The sequence below is a fragment of the Dendronephthya gigantea genome, unplaced genomic scaffold, assembly GCF_004324835.1.
Source record: "Dendronephthya gigantea isolate DGI-Jeju-01 unplaced genomic scaffold, DenGig_1.0 000082F, whole genome shotgun sequence".
NCBI lineage: Eukaryota > Metazoa > Cnidaria > Anthozoa > Malacalcyonacea > Nephtheidae > Dendronephthya > Dendronephthya gigantea.
Genome location: NW_021163092.1, coordinates 163,323 through 185,939, shown reverse-complemented (window position 1 = coordinate 185,939; position 22,617 = coordinate 163,323). Strand labels below are relative to the sequence as shown.

At 36.7% G+C, this 22,617-nt stretch overlaps 1 protein-coding gene across 1 annotated transcript; it reads right to left on the bottom strand.

Moving 5' to 3' along the window:
* Positions 1-11,753: 11,753 nt before the first annotated feature.
* On the bottom strand, positions 11,754-17,083 carry LOC114532909. Its single transcript, XM_028554495.1, has 3 exons — positions 16,635-17,083; positions 14,701-14,782; positions 11,754-14,435 (listed from the first exon to the last, which is right to left on the bottom strand). Exons 1-3 carry the CDS (start codon positions 17,078-17,080, stop codon positions 11,754-11,756), a joined length of 3,210 nt encoding a protein of 1,069 aa, XP_028410296.1. The 5' UTR covers positions 17,081-17,083.
* Positions 17,084-22,617: the final 5,534 nt, after the last annotated feature.

Below are 22,617 nucleotides of genomic sequence, written 5' to 3'. Positions count from 1 at the left end.
GTGTGACTCCAATTCTATTATAGGTTGAGGCAGTAGATGAATGATTCTCTCCATGCAGTTTTTTTTTTATTTCAAGGGCATGCTTATATGATGTTAATGCAGACTTATACTCTTTCAACATATGTTGTGCCACACCAACTTCATGATAACTATCTCCATTGTCATCTCCATTCAGCTTCAATCTGATTTGTATGTATGTATAAGTCTTTATTAAAATTAGAATGTCGCATAAAGGAGTCACAACAAACGTGGGACTTTACATTGCATAAGACTTAGCTAAATTATTAACATTATACTATAACTTTTAAATTATTTACATTATATTTCAACTAAATTATTTACATTACATTATAAACATTATAATAGTAAGATATAGCAAAGGTATTAAAAGTCATTAAAAAGGCACTTATTTAAAAATGATTGTTTAAAACGTTCTGTATTAACTTTCGGGAAAATGAATTGGTGATCACGTTCTCTTAAAGATCGCTTTCGTTTTTCCGGTAGCAGTTCATAAAGGCAATGTTCAGGATTGTTTATGATCTTATTAAACAATGACCGATCTTTTTCCTCAATCATTTGGCTAAGGAATATTTATTTTGAGTGTATCCATATCGGAATGCCCGATTGAAGAACTTGTTAATTTTTTCAATATATTTCCCTTGTAATGCAGATCCCATACTTCAATTCCATAGTGGAATAATGACAGAATTCAAGAGTCAAACAATTTAGTGAGCTCGCTTGGCGAATATCCATAAAACTTAAAAATTTGTAAAGCACGTTGATGAAATTCTAATGCTGACTTGTAATCCTGCAGCTTTTCTTGTGCCACTCCAATATCGTAGTAACTTTGTGCCGTTTTGAGATGATTTTCACCGTAAAGCTTCAATGTAATTTAAGAGCTTTTTGTTTTGATGCCAGTACTGAATGGCGGTTGTTGCTTTCGATTGTCGTTTGGTCTAAGAAAGCAATTTTCGTTGCAGTTATTTATGACGTAATATTTCAGATATTGTCCCCATTTAATGGCAGAAATTTCCATGAAAGAAATTGCCCAAAAAAGCTGAAAAATTATCTTGACCACGTTGGGAATCAAACCCGCGAAATTTACCAGATATCGATTTTCGTTAAATTAAATGTTGTTGTTACCGACAAACGCCTTTAATCAACCACCTTGCTTGCACCCACCCTCACACCCTACGCCCCTGTCTACTTACCTCGTTACCCTTATCACACTTCTTCTCATCAGCTATGGCAAGATCTTTCATCCCATCACAAGGATTATTCATAGCACTTGATGTGCGCAAAATCAGTTATTTTATTAAGAAGTGAACGTAAAATAAAAAAACCTGCAAAATAATCGCGGGAAATTTTTGACTGTTGCGAGTTTGCACAAAGTTTATCTTCATATAGCTTCTACTACAGTCTACAAACTCTTTTTTATCGCATTTTATAAGTCTAAGTATTGCCTAACGTGTTACGCAAGGCTTTATTATGTTTAGTTATATGCATACAAAAATAGTATAAAAATAGGAAATATCACCTGCCGTGCATGGATGAGTAATTGATTATTGCCACAAAATGCATGGGTAAATATAATTTTGGCCTTTCGCAAATATCAATTATTTTTCCTTCTGCAAGCTTGACAGTTTGAGTAAATAATTAATGTAGTATTAATCTTAGTGTCCATCAGTTTGACCGATCTGTCGTTTTTAGGTAAACAGTGGGTTTGGGTAAACATGTAAAGTTTACATACCTTAAAAGCCCAAGCGAAGCGAAATTTTATCTTAAAAAAAAACAGGATGCCTTAGGCAGCTGCAAAGTTCGTATGTCAGTCGATTGTGTAAAAAATAATGCGCGGTCGAGCATTTTATGGGTTACGTCAGAGAAAGTTTAAATCGATTAAAGTAGTAGTATAAATAGTTAAGTTATAAAATAAGGTTCACAGAAACAATGTTTGATAGTTTTAATGCATGTTGGTGGTGGATGTTTTGAGTTGTGGACATTTTTAAGCATCGATCGATTGAGCAGAAGATCAACTCGACCACTGCGACAACGCCTTAAATAAACAAAATATGAGAGCTGGAGCGAGCTTCTAAGACCAACCCACTGATTACATGTACAACGCTGATTGGCTGGATAAGGATCAGCCCACTATGGTTGATGACGTATGCAAGAGTCACTGAACCCTCATTATAAAAGGGCGTGCACAGCACCTGAACCTTCAGTGGACTGACGGAGTAAAGATTAAGTTATGAAACGTTAGGAAGCTCAACCTACAGGACAGACGACCAAAGACAAGAACGCAAAACGACGGAGATCGAGAAGTAGAGAAGAGAAGAACGGAGAAAAGAAAGAGAACATTAGCGAACTTTAGTTAAAACTATTGTAAAGATCTCGTACCTCGCGTATCAATTAAAGAACATTATAACAAACGTGAATCACATCCTGTTATGACATGCGACAATCTTTTTCCTGGTTGTCACGCGATGTTACATATTCCATGATGCACTCGTTCGTAAAACCTTTCCAGCTTCGAAAAGTGTCTCAGCCATACAGGAGATATGCTAAAAGATCTCTCGAACCCGTTCGCTCGAACCCGGAGCCACGAACCCGGAGCTGAATATCCTGTCATGCATTCCTCACTTCTTAGAAAATTTGCTTACAAAAGCTTGACTCTATCGAGGGGTGGGAGGAATGTTTAATATATTTTTTTCAAATATTCAAAGATTATTCAAAGCATCCTCCCGCACAGTAAAAGTCTACATATTTAAATTGCGAGAGCTTCCAGGTTGTATGCGTAAGAATAAAGAATAATGATTGTACAGTATTATTATAGCTTTGACGTGTAGATGGTAGTCGAATATGTTCTTCTTATTGAGAGTTTTCTGTTTAATTTATTTGAAATAATTATTTGCCGCGCATTTCCATGTTTTAATTTTAACGCCTGCCGTTAATGTTGACTTTGTATGTTGTCTGAATAAGTCAATGAGACTTAATTACTCCAATGTTAATGATATATGGGGGGTCATTATCAACGATTTTTTGTTATATTGCTTTGTTGCATTTCTGTTGTCTTAAAATTCAATTTACATTTTTGCTCGTGCCACCACAACATTGAACGTCGATAAGCGCTACTTCCAGGCTGCGCAGTTCTCCCTGGTGCTGCCCAGGTTGCTCTTGGAATGCCCGAAAAGTCGATATCCCTTTTTCCGGCTATTCGCTCTAAATTTAGGCTTCTGTGAATAATAAAACAACGCGTATAGCTTTTGTCTCTTAGACGAACTACATGTGAGCAACTACTTCACAATCGGTAGAAACTATAATTACTATATGATAATTTCCCCTCCCGCGAATTTGGTTCATGGGAAAAATTGTATTTCTATCATTCTATCATTCTATCATTTACACTATATGATAGAATGCAACCCCTTTAAACTTTTGATGTTTTTATGGTGATGCGAATGTACCCAAGACCCACCTAATAAAGAGTTATACCTACAAGTCCTACGATATATCTACAATTTATTACCTTTTAAATCGCCCATGCACATATGGATGCAAATGTTTCGTCCTTAAGCTGCATGACAGTGTTAGGAGAACATTCATTGCATAACGCATTGTTTTTAAAAATATCATAACAAATGAAATTAAATCTTCAAAAATTAGTTAGAGTTTTCTAGGCCAGTTTGTATTGAATAATGTGAACTTATGTTATATTTTTGGGTATTATTACATAATGTGAAATATTTGGCGCTAAGTATAACTACGACAAAATTCATTTTTCTCCGAACTTCTGCCAAAAATCGCCAACCTTGGGTTTCAATCTAGAAAACAATTCGTGTAGTTTTCCTCACATCCTATTGCCCCAAATCACAAGAGACACAAAACTGATTAAATATAGGGCAAACGGGCATGATGTGTTAGCGACTTCTTTTTATATAATTGCTAACAACTGAAGCTGATACTTTTTATGTGGGGGCTTCATTTTTTTTCCACCCACTGTATGTTGAAGAATAAATGAAAAGCGCTTTTAGTTTTCTTCTACCTCATCAATGTTTACAACTGAGCCCCATTGCATAGACTGGTTTCAGGGCCGTAGCTACCGCCCTGACTTTGGCGGGGGGGGGGGGGGCGCAAGCGCGTTTAAGGGTATCAGGGGAGGTTTTCTTGTAATCTGGTCTTCTTTGACCATGATAGCCCCCTAACAACTATTTAGGAATGACTGGATGATATTTTCAAAAATTTACATTTGACAAAATAATGATCACATGAGACTGGCATCATTACCACTGATCTATTTATATCGATATCTTTATTCCAAGTAAAACGAAGTTAAATGATTCGCTAAATCCCTGGCAGAAAGATTCCAATAGGACAATTATGTAGCCTATATGCCGAGCGAATTTTAAGGTGGGAAATTTTGAGATAGTGAAGCACGTCGTCGCGTCAAACCTACTGCACTAGCATAACTTCGTGCCTTTCTACCACACACGTTCAAGTATAAAGCTTTTGCTAAATCTTTCGAATTAGTGACACTACAGATTGCATTATTCAGATTATAGCAAATTGAAGAGGTCAAATCGTCCACAATTTGTATTTGCAAAGTAAAAGAATAAAATCGACGAACACCCGATTTTTTAAAATACCTGTCCGTTCGTATGGTCACGATTTAGAGCTAAGCCTAGGATGATGAATTATCGAAAATTATACAATTACATGGCTCGCCTTTGGATTTTGAACTTTCAAATGTATACTGGCTTGACACAATTGAAGCTTCAATAGCTCTGTCCCCATCTATATATAAAGTTGCTAACTTTTGTATGTCTGTACTACCACAACAAAGAGCTGGAGTTTGATGTAATCCAAATGGCATGGATTTTGCGCAAATACTGTAGATATTTGAACGTGAATGTTGTTTTTAGGTTCTATCATATTTATGACCCCTCAAATGACTATTTCGAAGCATATCTGAACTACAACAAGGAGTATTATATAAACGAAAGTACTCACAAATCAGTTGCAAAAAATTAAAATATCCGACCAAAACGCTATATAACGTTCATACAAATACATGCTATAAAATGTTACCTCAAGTGTCGATCACATTGCATTTGAACGTCGATAAGGAATGATTTCCTCTGGCCTGAGCAGCAATATTGTCTATTCGCGACTACCGCAACACAAAGTTTCAAATTACATATCATGTGCTTACTTTGACGTAGATGGATGACAATGATTGATACCTAAAATCTGGTGACCATGTTGCACAGCGGGGCGATTTTTGACCTATTTTTTACTTCTTTTATAACATCCCTATTATACCGTTAAAATATATGCTGATAGCCTGATAGGGTGCCTGTGATACATATATATACCTTTGTATTCAAAAAGCTATCTCACACTCATTACGTGTACGTAGAAATTGTTTTTTCACTGATTTAATAGTGAGATAGGCCTTTCTTGTAAAATCTTGTAAAATGAGATAGTCCTTTCTTGTCAAGCTGACATTCTGTTTTTGCTCCGAGCAGGTAAGCTTTTTTCAAGCTCACCGGTGAGAGTGAGTTCGGGATTTTCAAGATGGCCGCCGAAAATTGTTCGGCAAAATCAGTAAACCTTGGCAATTTTTTCGCAGAATATGTGCATTTTATCCTTCGAAAATAAAGGAGTATTTTAGATTTTTTTAGCTTTAACTCGAGCGTAAATTTGTCTGTTTACGTTGCATGTTTGCGACTAAAATGTTCGTTTTTTGAACAAGAATTATGTACCAAAAATTTCTGAATTTTTCGTAACTTTCTGAACACTTTTTCTCGAAAAGGCTTGAGATGAAAACTATAAACATACTTGCAGGTTCGGTGTTTCCGTGATTAACGCACCTCGGGACTTGGTCCGGGAAACGTCCAGCCTCCCCCGTGCGTTAATCACGGACTCGCCTCCCAACTTCGCTCCCAGGGCGTTTTACCTTGATGCTGGGTTGGAGTAAAAGGCCCTCGGATCGGCCAGCCATTTCTGACTTCTGATTGGTTAAATAATTTTTCCTTATTTATCTGTAATTGGCGGAATATTTTTATTCCGAAATTTCCGAAATAGTACAATTCCAATACGCTTTAATGCGACAATATTATCCATTTTGAAAATAGTAGGCAAAATTTTATGATAAATTATGCTTATTCAAAATACCGAACGGCCGACCCCAGAGCCTTTCCCGGCTCTTCTTCATCGTAAAGTCCCAAAAGGCCCTGGGAACGAGGTTGACTCACCTCCCTGCAAAGTATCTTTACTATAGAGTGGAACTATCGCAATGGCGTCATTAGGATTTCCCATGCACTTTATGAGTTTGAGTATGAGTAAGCGTTAGAATACAGGAGATGCACTTTTACATAACGTCAAATAGAGAAAAGTTGGTACGCAGAGGCGTACGTGAGCCTGCGCTCTTTTGTTCTCTGCACTTCTAGGCAGCGTTCTTGTTTCTAAGAAAATTTCCTTAGAAAGCTTGACTGTATCCAGTGGAGGGAGGAATATCTAATATATTCTTTTCAAATGTTATTTGTCTCAGGTATTATAGAGCATCCTACCGCACAGTAAAAGTCTGCATATTTAAATTGTGAGAGCCCTGCTTCCAGGTTGCATGTGTAAGAATGAAGAATAATAATTGTATAGTATAATTATAGTGCATAGTTACGTGTAGACGGTAGTCAAATAATATGTTCTTATTGAGAATTTTCTGTTAAATTTCATTAAAATAATTATTTCCCGCACATTTCTATTTCCCTCGAGCTTCCCAGATTGCTTCTGGAAAGGCCTGATTGCAAATCGTTCGTGATAATTTTGTGCACACCGGAGATCCGGAGAAGTTTAGTCGATATTCATTTTTCCGGCTAATCCCTCCAAATTTAGGCTTCTGTGACTAATAAAACAACGCGTATATTGTTTCTTAGAAGAACTGCGTGTGAGCAACTACTTCAGAATCGGTACAAAGTATAATTACTATATCATATTTTCCCTTCCCGTGGCAACTATAACAACTGTCAACTTATCTTGCTTTTGCTTAAAATGAAAATCTGGGGCTTTTACCTTGGAAATCTGGTGCGAACAAAAATTGCGTTGGTGCCTATACAGGGTGTTTAAAAAAAAATGTCCCAAATGTAAAATTTCCGTTTCTCAGGATATTTTGCAGAATTTGGCAAATTTTTGAGTTCCTAGAGATAGTTAAGACTTATCTGGTATACCTAGGCCAAGTTTGGTTTTTCATTAACAAAATTATGTTACCGGGGGGGTGGTTCCTTTCCACTGATATTGAGAGGGCTTGCGCGCGAAAATGTGAAGCTGAAATTGAGATATTATTTAGCTGTCTAAGGCTCTGTTCATATGAGCCGGGCTGGCCCGCTTTGCCGGGCTGACTCGCTAGAGGCGAGATTCCGCTTCCTAAGTTGTTTCTATATGTTTTTGAAATTTGATTCACATGGAAAGCAGGCCAGCCCGCTTTGGCGAGATCTCGCTTGAGCGAGGCGAGATCTCGGCAAAACGGGCTCATATGAACGCACTGGGCGGGCTAGCCCGGTAAACCGGGCTGAAAATGGTCGATCGCTTTCTCTACAATTATACCTTCATAGTATCATTTCGCCATTTTATATGTATTTGCAAACCAAAAGAACACAACACATTTCAAAAATTAACAAAATATATCTGCCCCAAACCGTTGTAATCGATGCAAGCAACATTTTTCGATTTGTGAAGCATCAACAAATTATGTAACGCTACCGGGCTAGCCCGCCTCATGTGAATAAGAAAATAAACTAGCCCGGCAAAGCGAGCTAGCCCGGCAAAGCGAGCTAGCCCGGCAAAGCGGGCCAGCCCGGGTCATATGAACAAGGCCTAAAAGTAGGAAAGCTTTTTAATAAACTGTCAAAGTTTCAGGAAAAATAATGCGTACTGGGAGCAACGCGCGACCCCTAAAGGTGACAAATATTTCATTGCGCGCAGTGGATTAAATGCATCGTTGATTTTAGCGTGACCGATCTCATGTAAGGCTGGGCAAATGAATAAATTAAAGCGAGAAACTGCACACAAAAACAAAGCGATTTATTTGTGATGTTAATCCTCAGCATGTCCACCATTTCATTGCAAGCAAACTGCAGCTTGTCTGAGCATACTAAACACTGAATAGCGAACCATTTGTCTGTCCATTCGCCTAGATTTGCCGGTGGTAGCGTAAGCGATTTGCAAGAAAGAATTTCGAACGAAACGGATAATTTGAGGCAGGACAAACAAATGTGGTTCGCCGTTCAGTGTTTACCATGCTCAGACGAGCCACAGTTTGCTTAGAAAGAAATGGTGGAAATGTTGAGGATTTACATCAAGAATAAAAATCTTGTTATTAAATCGCTTCGTCTTCTTGTTCAGTTTCTCGCTTTAATTTATTCATTTTCCCAGCCTTGCATGAGATCAGTCACGCTAAAATCAACGATGCATTTAATTCACTGCGCGCAATGAAATATTTGTCGCTTTTAGGGATCGCGCGTTGCTCGCAGTTTGCATTATTTTTCCTGAAACTTTGACAGTTTATTAAAAAGCTTTCCTAGTTTTAGACATTTAAATAATATCTCAATTTCAGCTTCACATTTTCACGCGCAAGCCCTCTCAATATTAGTGGAAAGGAACCACCCCCCCGGTAACATAATTTTGTTAATGAAAAACCAAACTTGGCCTAGGTATACCAGATAAGTCTTAACTATCTCTAGGAACACAAAAACTTGCCAAATTCTGCAAAATATCCTGAAAAACGGAAATTTTACATTTGGGACATTTTTTTGATGCACCCTGTATAATGAAAAAAGAGAAATTGTAATTTGTGTTTCACGGCCTGTGTGCGAGTGTCTTCCGGATCTGGATAAACTTTTGCCCATAACTCTCAACTCAGGTCCTATTTCAAAGCATATAGATAATACCTTGCAAACTAGACAGTTTTTGGTAAAAACGTTTCGCAGAGGTTATCTGCTTCGGCCGATATTCTGAAATTTAGAAAGAAATTTACAACACGATAAACATGCACTTATAAAAAAATTTGTGCGCAATTATTCCACATGTATGTTTTTCATTTCGACTCTCTTTACAGGTTAACTCACTTAATTCTATACTTACCTTGTGTCTACGGTAAACTCCAGTTATATAATGGTGCCCTGGTGTTGAATAAAACGACTAGGGCCTTCTTGATTGAATTTCGTAGAAACATCTTTATTATAACACAATCCACACATGTCAGGATGACTACCAGGCTTGCATCCGTAATGCATGGAATTCAAAGGATCGTACAAAGACTCAATGGTTATTTTATATTTGTAAATATGGCAGACCGCATTTATAAATGGTTACGCGATATTGATTAGAACCGATGCTGCAGCATGACTGAATAATTAAAAAAAGCTGACGCGCCATGTTTTTTCATTTTGTGCTATAACTTATGGGCTGGATGGGATGGCGTCTTTTTAGCTCGGGCTGTGTTTATTACGCTTCAGAATTATTTTAAGACCGGGCTGAGTTTGTAAAGGCTGGTAGTAGACCTATTTCGATTCTAGCGCTTTAAAATCCCAAATGACAATAACTTGACCTTTATCGCTTCCGTTTCAACTACAAACCCTATAGGAAGTGCTGGCGGTTTCCGAAACTTGTGAGCTCTGTTTTCTGGGCAAATTAAAGGCATGCAACTGCAATGAACAATAACACTTTTTGGATAAAATAATGGCAATGTGCCAGAGCACATGCCGATTTAATTCAACCAAAAGTAACAAATTATAGCTAATTGTTACAGTGTTCGTATTTTAGTACAGCACAGAAAAGGTGGGGTGATAAAAAACGCCCACACCATCATAATTACACAGAAATTATCGTAGCTCATAACCTAGAGAAAGGGAGGGAGGATCGGGTGAAAACTTCCGAAATTGCTTCGACGAGATCAAATATAAAATGACCTTGAACCTTTCGGATCGCTTTATGTAGGTATGCTAAATGTGCACGTGAAACATGCTCAATGCACGTGAGAGGAATATTACTTATAACTGTAGCAAAGTGCAAATAGCCTTGAACTTTCTAATTCCGGTAGGAGTAAATCAGGAGAGCACGTTCTCCAAAACGTAACAAAGTTTTCCTGCACTCAAATCTATAGATAGGCCAGTTTACAAACGAGTTTCCCTCCATTGCTCTACGCGTGCGCTACCCTATATAGCTATAACGTTATCTACAAACTACAAATAAACTAGTAATAATACACGCAAGCAATAAACTTATTTTTCGCTACGGCAAATAACTCCTTAAGTATCCTTTAAGAGGCAATGATTGCACATAAAGGTAAAATAGACAAAAGAAAAAGCATTGTCAAAGCGAATATTTCTGTCTGGGTTTACGTTTGTTTACGATTACATGACAACAACACTTAGTTTCAGCCCGGCAGCCCAGGTAGCTTAAACCGAGCTAAAATTATTGTCATATAATCGCGAGGTATACTTTTTTGGCATTTCATAACAATACCGGGATGAATTTTCAGCCCTGTAAGCCGGGCTTAAGAAATGACGCACGCACATGATGTAACTATTCAAAACAATACGCCCATTACTAGTCACTAGAAACGAATGTTGTTGTAGCAATGTAATACCACAGGATCACGCACGCAGATTATCTAATTATTCATAACAATGACGTTTTTAATAATGACGTCGGAAAATCTGACGTACAAGACGTTTGATTGGCTCACTAGTTTTGTGGAGTCAATCAAACTTTCTGTTCGTTACAATCGCGCGTTTGACGTCGTTATTATGAGAAAGATCTTTTTGACACTGCTGGCTCCTACAAACCAAATGACGGCCTTGAATTTGAATTGCTTGTTATCGTATTCTAGCCCTGCAATTATCTAAATGTAGTCGGGTGTCAAAACCAGCGGCGTAGAGCATTTTGTAGTTCGGTCATGTTTTCAGTTTAGGGGAAACGCAAAACGATGCAAACTCGTTCAAGAAATACAATGTACATTGTATTCATTTGTTGTTTCTGTAGAACGTGGATACTTGTACGTGTTAATTTGTATACGCGTGTCTGAAATTTTATTGTTGCTTCCTTTGAACGTAAATCAAGCGAACTCTATACATTCTGAACATGATATATAGAAATTAAATAACATATGATTCCAGTATAATCAAGAGTGCGCCATTTTGTTTTCAATCTAATCTAATAGTAATGAAGAACTGTGGATATTCGTGTGCGAAATTGCTTAGCTTTGTATATCTCGCTCGCCGTAAGACATGTAAATGTTCATTAAATACATTTATTCTTGCCCATTGTCCTAGACTCCTTGCGCGGCCGGTGTAATAACATGCATTACCACTTTCATTTGCACATAAAGTGCATATTGATTGACACTACTGTAAAGTTCTACTCATGTTGGCGGGGATATTTTAATTTAATTGTTTCATTTACTGTTAAAATTAAATTCCTAATTTAAGGGCAAAATTTACGACGTGTTTTTCTGCTAGGTAAGTCTAATTATCTGTATTATGCATTTCTAATTTTGTTTCCTTCATAAACTTAAAATCATCTACGCCTACGCGTACCACGGTCTCAATATATCTACCAGACACTATAGGCGGCAATCTGACAAAGCATTGTATGCCCTGCAACTATAGAATTAGTTTCATGAAGTTTTTACTTATGTATAGAATACCTTCGTTTACTTCACATGGAATTATCCACTGGAAATAAACTAAATATCCGTTTCATTTGCAATTTTTCATTGCGTCTTGTACGAGTCCAATATCCTGATAACTTTGAGTAGTATCAACATGACGCTCACCAAATATTTGTAATCTGATACGAAGAGTTTTCTCATATGATTCTAAGGCTGCCTTGTAACCTTCCATTGTGTGCTTGCTGTGTTGTGTGACTCCAATTTGGCGATAAAGTTCCGCAGTTTGGGGATGATACCCTCCAAAAAGTTTTAAATTGATCTCGAGGGCATGTTGATATGATTCTAATGCTGATTTGTAATCTTTTAAATTGCGTTGTTCAAGGCCAATTTCACGATAACTTTTTCCATTGTCACTATGGTGTTTTCCGTTCAGCTTCAATCTGATTCGTAAAGCACGTTGATGTGACTCTAATGCTGACTTGTAATCTTTCATTTCATGTTGTGTGACTCCAATATTGTTATAAGCCTCTGCAGTGGATAAATTATTTTCTCCAAACAGTCTTAATCTGATCTGAAGGGCATGTTGATATGATGCTAAAGCTGATTTGTAATCTTTCAAGAAATGTTGTTCAAGACCAACCCAGTTATAACTATTTCCAGTGTCACTATGGTGTTTTCCATTCAACTTTAATCTGATTTGTAAAGCACGTTGATGCGATTCTAATGCTGACTTGTAATCTTTCATTTCATGTTGTGTGACGCCAATGTTAAAATAAGTCGTTGCAGTGGATAAATTATTCTCTCCAAACAGTTTTAATCTTATCTGGAGGGCGTGTTGATATGATGCTAAAGCTGATTTGTAATCTTTCAAGCACTCTTGTTCAAGACCAACCCAGTTATAACTATTTCCAGTGTCACTATGATGTTCTCCAATCAGCTTTAATCTGATTTGTAAAGCACGTTTATGCGATTCTAATGCTGACTTGCAATCTTTCATTTCATGTTGTGTGACGCCAATATTGAAATAAGTCGTTGCAGTGGATAAATTATTCTCTCCAAACAGTTGTAATCTTATCTGGAGGGCGTGTTGATATGATGCTAATGCTGATTTGTAATCTTTCAAGCAATGTTGTTCAACGCCAACCTCACGATAACTGTTTCCAATGTCACTATTGTGTTCTCCGTTCAGCTTCAATCTGATTTGTAAAGCACGTTGATGTGACTCTAATGCTGACTTGCAATCTTTCATTTCATGTTGTGTGACGCCAATATTGAAATAAGTCATTGCAGTGGATAAATTATTCTCTCCAAACAGTTGTAATCTTATCTGGAGGGCGTGTTGATATGATGCTAATGCTGATTTGTAATCTTTCAAGCAATGTTGTTCAACGCCAACTTCACGATAACTGTTTCCAATGTCACTATTGTGTTCTCCGTTCAGCTTCAATCTGATTTGTAAAGCACGTTGATGTGACTCTAATGCGGACCTGTAATCTTTTATTTTGTGTTGTGTGACTCCAATATTGAAATAAGACATTGCAGTAGATAAATCATTCTCTCCAAACAGTTTTAATCTGATCTGTAGGGCTTGCTGGTAAGATGCTAAAGCTGATTTGTAATCTTTCAAGCATTCTTGTTCAAGACCAACTTCATTATAACTATCAGCAATGTCACTATGCTGTTCTCCATTCAGCTTTAATCTGATTTGTAAAGCACGTTGATGCGATTCTAATGCTGACTTGTAATCTTTCATTTTGTGTTGTGTGACTCCAATATTGAAATAAGACATTGCAGTAGATAAATCATTCTCTCCAAACAGTTTTAATCTGATCTGTAGGGCTTGCTGGTAAGATGCTAAAGCTGATTTGTAATCTTCCAAACAATCTTGTTCAAGACCAACCCAGTTATAACTATTTCCAATGTCACTTCGATGTTCTCCGTTCAGCTTCAATCTGATTTGTAAAGCACGTTGATGTGATTCTAATGCGGACTTGTAATTTTTCAATTTGTGTTGTGTGACTCCAATATTGTAATAAGCCACTGCAGTCGATAAATTATTCTCTCCAAACAGTTTTAATCTGATCTGAAGGGCATGTTGATATGATGCTAAAGCTGATTTGTAATCTTTCAAGAAATGTTGTTCAAGACCAACCCAGTTATAACTATTTCCAGTGTCACTATGGTGTTCTCCATTCAGCTTTAATCTGATTTGTAAAGCACGTTGATGCGATTCTAATGCTGACTTGTAATCTTTCATTTCATGTTGTGTGACGCCAATGTTGGAATAAGTCGTTGCAGTAGATAAATTATTCTCGCCAAACACTCTTAATCTGATTTCAAGGGCACGTTGAAACGATTCTAATGATGATTTGTAGTTTTTCATTTTGTATTGTGTGACTCCAATTCTATTATAGGTTGAGGCAGTAGATGAATGATTCTCTCCATGCAGTTTCAGTTTTATTTCAAGGGCATGCATGTATGATGTTAATGCAGATTTATACTCTTTCAACATGTGTTGTGCCACACCAACTTCATGATAACTATCTCCAGTGTCATCTCCATTCAGCTTCAATCTGATTTGTAAAGCACGTTGATGAAATTCTAATGCTGACATGTAATCCTGACACTTTCCTTTTGCCACTCCAATATCGTAGTAACTTTGTGCTGTTTTGAGATGATTTTCACCGTAAAGCTTCTGTGTAATTTCAAGATCTTTTTGTTTTGATGCCAGTACTGAATGCCAGTTGTTGGTTACGATTTTCGTTTTGGTCTAAGAAAATAATTTTTCTTTTCAGTTATTTATGATGTAATATTTCAGATATTGTCCCCACTTAATGGCAGAAATTGCCATGAAAAAAAATGCCCAAAAAAGCTGAAAAATTATCTTGACAACGGTGGGAATCTACCCAGATATCGATTTTCGTTAAATTAAATGTTATTATTACCGATGCTCGTGTGCCTTTATAGGATACCGACAAACGCGTTTAACCAACCACCTTGCTTGCACCCACCCCAACACGCCCCTGTCTACTTACCTCGTTACCATTATTACACGTCTTCTCATCAGCTATGGCAAGATCTTTCATCCCATCACAAGGATTGTTCATAGCACTTGATCTGCGCAAAATCAGTTATTTTAATTAAGAAGTGAACGTAACGTTTATTTTCATACTCGCAAGGATTTTTATGGTTATAATTTTAGTGGGAGGAATCCGGAGCAATTTCGTGTGTTAGCTAAAACGCGCTACCGCGATTACCTTGTGCACGCGTTCCAAGTATCGGAGGAATTTGGGTATTTTTGAACCGACTTTTTATATTAGGACCACCAATAAGAAAGTGGAGGGATGATTTATTCTGGTAATTAAGTGCCCGGCACCGGTACCCAAAGTCGAAACATGCTGATCACAGATCCATTGTTGACTACTACCTCTGGAGGTTGTGCCCGTTCTTGGGCACCGTGGCCAATTTCATTTGGAGGCGATCATGTTCAACTTTGGCGCCAGAAAAAGTGCCGGGCAAAATTGCCTCGGTCACTGACTTATGCCTGTATTCAAAAAGCTCACTCACACTTATACTCATTGAGTGTGGCATATAAATTTTGTTAATGCTGGTCAATGAGAAAGTTTTCTTTCATTAGGTAAAGGTAAATCACTGAAAATCAAGCCACTTTTCGGCTGGAGATACCGCCATTGAAACATGATGAGAAGATTAGGATCTCCCACTCAATGGGTTTGAGTGTGAGTGAGCTTTTAGAATACAAGCGTTAATCTGAACGCTGCCTATAAGCATATAAGCATATTTATTTATGCAATAACATGGTCGCCTCGGTTCTTTTGTTTCAACAGGGACGTTAAACGACGTATTTCCCCCAAGTACAGAGATGGCGGATATAAATATTCTAATCACTGAACCACTTCCATAAAGATATCTCGCTAAACAAAACCATCTAATTTATTGTTTTTTCCCTCGGCGACCATGTTATTACAAACTAAACGCATGTTAAACGTCCTTTGCTAAACCTCCCTGTTTGTGGGACATTTAATCCCTAATATCCCTCAAAGAATGCGTTTGCTTATAATAAACGAAATGAAATTATATTGTTGTTAAGCCTGAAAGGTGGGAAAGTGTACTAGGTAAAGCAATGGACTACTGCGTACTACAGCGATAAAAATGATTTTTCTGCGTAAATTCAAATTTTTTCCAGACAAACTTGCTCTGATGAATTGGATAATGTTAGTTACAAATAGTATTTATAGCCGGAAAACGCTTCGTTGAATATCTGCTAACCGCCATAATGTAAAAAGCGCCTTAAATTAAGTACGATTTTCCCAAAAATCATGCAGTTGAGCTATTAAATCGATTGACAATCAAAACTATGATGCTACACTCTATAAGTTAATCATAGTATAGTATGCGAAAAAAAGACATTGCCGGAGCCAGTTGTCATTACCTGGTTGCTGAAAGGGTTTTATACGTATAAATGCCTATACATGCAGTGTGTCCCACAGAGGATTCCTAAATTAACGGAGAATTATCTCATTTTAAAGTCTGCACATTTGTCTTTAATGACACTTTTTTAAACATTTCGGGCAAGAAATCCACTTAAAAATTGATTCCTGCAGAACCGGTGATTTTAAGATACACTGCATGTAAAAGAACATTTTTAAGGTATTCAGAAATCAACTACCAATTCATGTTTGTCCTTAAAATTTGTCTTCAATCATATAATAGCATGGTACAGCTAACTGTAGCCAAATTAGTGTTGCAAAAATGCACTTCTTTGCTTATCGTATCTACCATTATGAAAATGATTGATATCATGTTAAGGGGTACGAAAGACTCCTCTTTTAGCTAGATGATAGGGTTCATAGAGGTACACGTTTGTTAAGACATGCAGTATCCAAGGAAAAAGTTCTATTCTGATTTAATTTCGCTACTGTCACATTTTTATCAAGTAAATGCCAAATACCTCAAAATCCTGGTTTTCTGTGTGTTCACTTCTTTCAAGTTTTCGATCTTAATTTCCAATTCTCTTACGTCAAGGCCAATCTTTGCAAATTCTTCTTGCATTCGATTTATCATTCTTCCTGAGTCATAATTCGACAACACGTCAATAAATCTTTCATCTGTAGAGCAGTGCATGATTACAAGAATATACTCTGGGTCGACATTCTGAACCTCTTGATCATGCCTGGTGCCACCAAAACCTCTCAAAATAGCATCGTCGATTACTTTCATTACAACTTTACTACTGCGGTAGACATCTCGTAGTCTTGCTCCATTGATATTGAGACTCACGCCTCCGACCATTTGGACATTTTCACTATTGATAGAGAGCAAAATACTTCTATCTACCGATGTTGATGTAATGTCAAACTTTTGAGTCATTTCAGTGAAATTTTGCGATTCCGCCATGGTTCTTCTTCATCTTAGCAACTTGTATGGCTTCTGATTTAAAAAGAAAGTAAATATGAAACTTGTTGTCACAGCAGACAAATATTTTTCACTATAGTGCATGTAAAAATGTGAGTGTACCCTGAAAAATATTGTTTCAATATTGTATTTATTCACTAAAGAAAAGGTTAAGCACATATATTGAAGACAGCATGTAACATTATGTAATTCTTGTATTAGTCTAGAGATGCAGAACTCTAGTGCAGAAAGGTGTCACAAATATCGTACGCATGCTGGTTTGGAAGATGCTTTATAAAAATTAGAGACACAGAACATTTGAAAGGAGTGAATTAAACTCTCTCCCTTTTTTGACAGGTCGATCATATCATAGAGATTTTTTAAGTGTTCTTAGAAATCAGTGCTCTGATTGTACCGCTTTTGGGGTTTAAGCAATCCGCTTTAAATAATTGAGTTTATTTTTCTTAATGTCGATATAAGCTAATGAATTCCTTAAATTTTCTATTTAGAATATTTTTTAAGGGTTGTTCAGTTTGTTTAGTTTTCTTTATCTCCTTTTCGAATCCACCTGAGCTATTTTTCCGAATACACCTGGGTTTCCCGGAAGAACATTTGGGCGGACTCAGGGCCGAAACTTGCGAGATAATTTGGGTAGGGCATGCGCGTATCCATATATTCTGTTCTGCACGATGGATTAATCCGTTTATTTTTTTCAAAAAGGTATACGTACAAAACTGAGAAATCAAATGTGCCCCCCGCCGGCCCAAAACATCGTATCTAATTGTATCTAAACATTGGCAAATATATAAATTTAAGTCTTTCTACTACCTGCTTCATGGCATAATGCACCAAAAAGTAAACGGTCAATGTTTACACTTTATGACTACCTTGGTACCGAATGGTAAAAACTGATTTGACTATATTGGGTCATTTCACAATATAAGCTTAGGTCAAGTTAGTTCAGGAAATTGCGTGCTTGCTTTGAAATAGCGAGGGGGTTGCTGCTTGCATGTATTTTTAGTTTTTTAAAACATTATACATTTTAATATCAGTGACAGTTTCTGTCCTGACTTCAGTGGCGGCGCGTAAGGCTTTTATTACAAACTGTAATTAGCACTCGAAGTTCTAAACAGACAAAATATGTAAATAAACAAAAATATGCCCTAGAAACTTGCCCCCGAACCATTGTGTTACTGCTTTCAATCGCGAAGTTATTGCTTTCAATTGCAATCGCGATTGTATAATTGTCGACATTTGACAGTCCTGGGCCCTGGCAACCTTAACAAGAATAAATTTCGTTTAAGACTTGTGTGTGTTTTTAGATACGTACACACTGCTAGCATCTAGACATTAAAGCAAAGAGTTTATTTCACGTACCGGTGGGAATTTATAATTAGGCGAATATATGAAACAGCAGTTACACACCTTTCATAAAATGTATTATGAAAGCCTAGAATCAATGTGTTTTGTCATGCATTGCCGACCGTTATTTAGGCGAATATGAAACTAGCAATACACGAAACATTATGAAAATATTCTAAAACATTACACAATTTTCATAAAATATATTATATGAAAGCTATTAGCCTACATGCATTGCCGACCTTTATTGTCCCTTTCTTAGAAGAAATTATGAATTAGCGAATGTTAAGTTGGGAAATTTTGAGATAGTGAAGCACGTCGTCGCGTCAAACCAACTGCACTAGCATAACTTCGTGCCTTTCTACCACACACATTCAAGTACAACGCTTTTATTAAATCTTTCGAATTAGTGACACTACAATTTGCATTACTCAGATTATAGCAAATTGAAGAGGTCAAATCGTCTACAATTTGTATATACAAAGTAAAAGAATAAAATCGACGAACACCCGATTTTTTAAAATACCTGTCCGTTCGTATGGTCACGGTTTAGACCTATATAAGGATAGGTTGATGAATTATCGAAAATTATCCAATTACATGGCTCGTCTATGGCGCAAATACTGTAGATATTTGAACGTGAATGTTGTTTTTAGGTTCTGTCATATTTATGACCCCTCAAATGACTATTTCGAAACATATCTGAACTACAACAAGAAGTGTTATATAAACGAAAGTACTCACAAATCAGTTGCAAAAAATGAAAATATCCGACCAAAACGCTATATACTGTTCATACAAATACATGCTATAAAATGGTACCTCAAGTGTCGATCACATTGCATTTGAACGTCGATAAGGAATGATTTTCTCTGGCCTGAGCAGCAATATTGTCTATTCGCGACTACCGCAACACAAAGTTTCAAATTACATATCATGAGCTTACTTTGACGCGTAGATGGATGACAATGATTGATACCTAAAATCTGGTGACCATATTGCACAGCGGGGCAATTTTTGATCTATCCTTTTATTCTTTTAAAACATCCCTATTATCCCGTTAAAATATATGCTGGTAGCCTGATAGGGTGCCTGTGATACATATATATATATATATATATATATATATATATATATAATATATATATATATAATATAATTATATATTATATATATATATATATATATATATACCTCTGTATTCAAAAAGCTATCTCACACTCATTACGTGTACGTAGAAATTGATTTTTCACTGATTTAATAGTGAGATAGTCCTTTCTTGTAAAATCTTGTAAAATGAGATAGTCCTTTCTTGTCAAGCTGACATTCTCATTAGCTCCGAGCAGGTAAGCTTTTTTCGAGCTCTACGGTGAGTTCGGGATTTTCAAGATGGCCGCCGAAAATTGTTCGGCAAAATCAGTAAACCTTGGCAATTTTTTCGCAAAATATGTGCATTTTCTCTTTCGTAAATAAGGGAGCATTTTAGATTTTTTTAGCTTTAATTCGAGCGTAAATTTGTCTGTTTACGTTGCATGTTTGTGACTAAAATGTTCGTTTGTTCAACAAAAATTTTTGAATTTTTCGTAACTTTCTGAACACTTTTTCCCGAAAAGACATGAGATAAAAACTATGAACATAATTGCAGGTTTGATGATTCTGTGATTAACGCACCTCAGGACTTGGGAGGCTGGACGTTTCCCGAGAAACTCCCAGCCTCCCCCGTGCGTTAAGCACGTTCTCCCCTTCCTGCAAGTATGTTTATTATAGAGTGGAACTACCGCGAAGGTATCGCAGTGGCGTAATTAAGAAGATTCCCATGCACTTAATGAGTTCGAGTATGAGTAAGCGTTAGAATACAGGCGATACACTTTTACATAACGTCAAATAGAGAAAAGCTGGTACGCAGAGGCGTACGTGAGCCTGCGTTCTTTTGTTCTTCGCACTTCTAGGCAGCGTTCTCGTTTCTTAGAAAATTTCCTTAGAAAGCTTGACTCTATCCAGGGGAGGGAGGAATATTTAATATTTTCTTTTCAAATGTTATTTGTCTCGGGTATTATAAAGCATGCTACCACACAGTAAAAGTCTGCATATTTAAAATGTGAGAGCCCTGCTTCCAGGTTGCATGTGTAAGAATGAAGAAGAAGAATTGTATAGTAGAAATATAGTGGTTACGTGTAGACGATAGTCAAATAATGTGTTCTTATTGAAAATTTTCTGTTAAATTTAATTGAAATAATTATTTCCCGCGCATTTCTATTTCCCTCGTGCTTCCCAGCTTCCCAGATTGCTCCTGGAAAAGCCTGAACGCAAATCTTTCGTGATAATTTTGTGCAAACCGAAGATCCGGAATAATTTAGTCGATATTCGTTTTTCCGGCTAATCCCTCTAAATTTAGGCTTCTGTGACTAATAAAACAACGCGTATATTGTTTCTTAGAAGAACTGCGTGTGAGCAACTACCTCAGAATCGGTACAAAGTATAATTACTATATCATATTTTCCCTTCCCGTGGCAACTATAACAACTTTCAAACTTATCTTGCTTTTGTTTAAAATGAGAATCTGGGGCTTTTACCTTGGAAATCTGGTGCGAACAAAAATTTCGTTGGTGCCTATATAATGAAAAAAGAGAACGTGGTTACTGTAGAACGTGGTTACTTGTACGTGTTAATTTGTATACGTGTGTCTGAAATTTTATTGTTGCTTCCTTTGAACGTAAATCAAGCGAACTCTATACATTCTGAACATAATATATAGAAATTAAATAACATATGATTCCAATAAGAATTAAGAGTGCGCCATTTTGTTTTCAATCTAATCTAATAGTAGTGAAGAACTGTGGATATTCGTGTGCGAAATTGCTTAGCTTTGTATATCTCGCTCGCCGTAAGACATGTAAATGTTCATTAAATACATTTATTCTTGCCCATTGTCCTAGACTCCTTGCGCGGCCGGTGTAATAACATGCATTACCACTTTCATTTGCACATAAAGTGCATATTGATTGACACTACTGTAAAGTTCTACTCATGTTGGCGGGGATATTTTAATTTAATTGTTTCATTAACTGTTAAAATTAAATTTCTATTTTAATAGCAAAATTTACAACGTGTTTTTCTGCTAGGTAAGTCTAATTATCTGTATTATGCATCTCTAATTTTGTTTCCTTCATAAACTTAAAGTCATCTACGCCTACGCGTACCACTGTCTCAATATATCTACCAGACACTATTGGCGGCTTCATGGCATAATGCACCAAAAAGTAAACGGTCAATGTTTACACTTTATGACTACCTTGGTACCGAATGGTAAAAACTGATTTGACTATTGGGTCATTTCACAATATAAGCTTAGGTCAAGTTAGTTCAGGAAATTGCGTGCTTGCTTTGAAATAGCGAGGGGGTTGCTGCTTGCATGTATTTTTAGTTTTTTAAAACATTATACATTTTAATATCAGTGACAGTTTCTGTCCTGACTTCAGTGGCGGCGCGTAAGGCTTTTATTACAAACTGTAATTAGCACTCGAAGTTCTAAACAGACAAAATATGTAAATAAACAAAAAATATGCCCTAGAAACTTGCCCCGAACCATTGTGTTACTGCTTTCAATCGCGAAGTTATTGCTTTCAATTGCAATCGCGATTGTATAATTGTCGACATTTGACAGTCCTGGGCCCTGGCAACCTTAACAAGAATAAATTTCGTTGAAGACTTGTGTGTGTTTTTAGATACGTACACACTGCTAGCATCTAGACATTAAAGCTAAGAGTTTATTTCACGTACCGGTGGGAATTTATAATTAGGTGAATATGAAACAGCAATGCATTACACACTTTTCATAAAATGTATTATGAAAGCCTAGAATCAATGTGTTTTGTCATGCATTGCCGACCTTTATTTAGGCGAATATGAAACTAGCAATACACGAAACATTATGAAACATTATGAAAATATTATAAAACATTACACAATTTTCATGAAATATATTATGAAAGCTATTAGCCTACATGCATTGCCGACCTTTATTGTCCCTTTATACAAGAAATTATGAATTAGCGAATGTTAAGTTGGGAAATTTTGAGATAGTGAAGCACGTCGTCGCGTCAAACAAACTGCACTAGCATAACTTCGTACCTTTCTACCACACACGTTCAAGTACAACGCTTTTATTAAATCTTTCG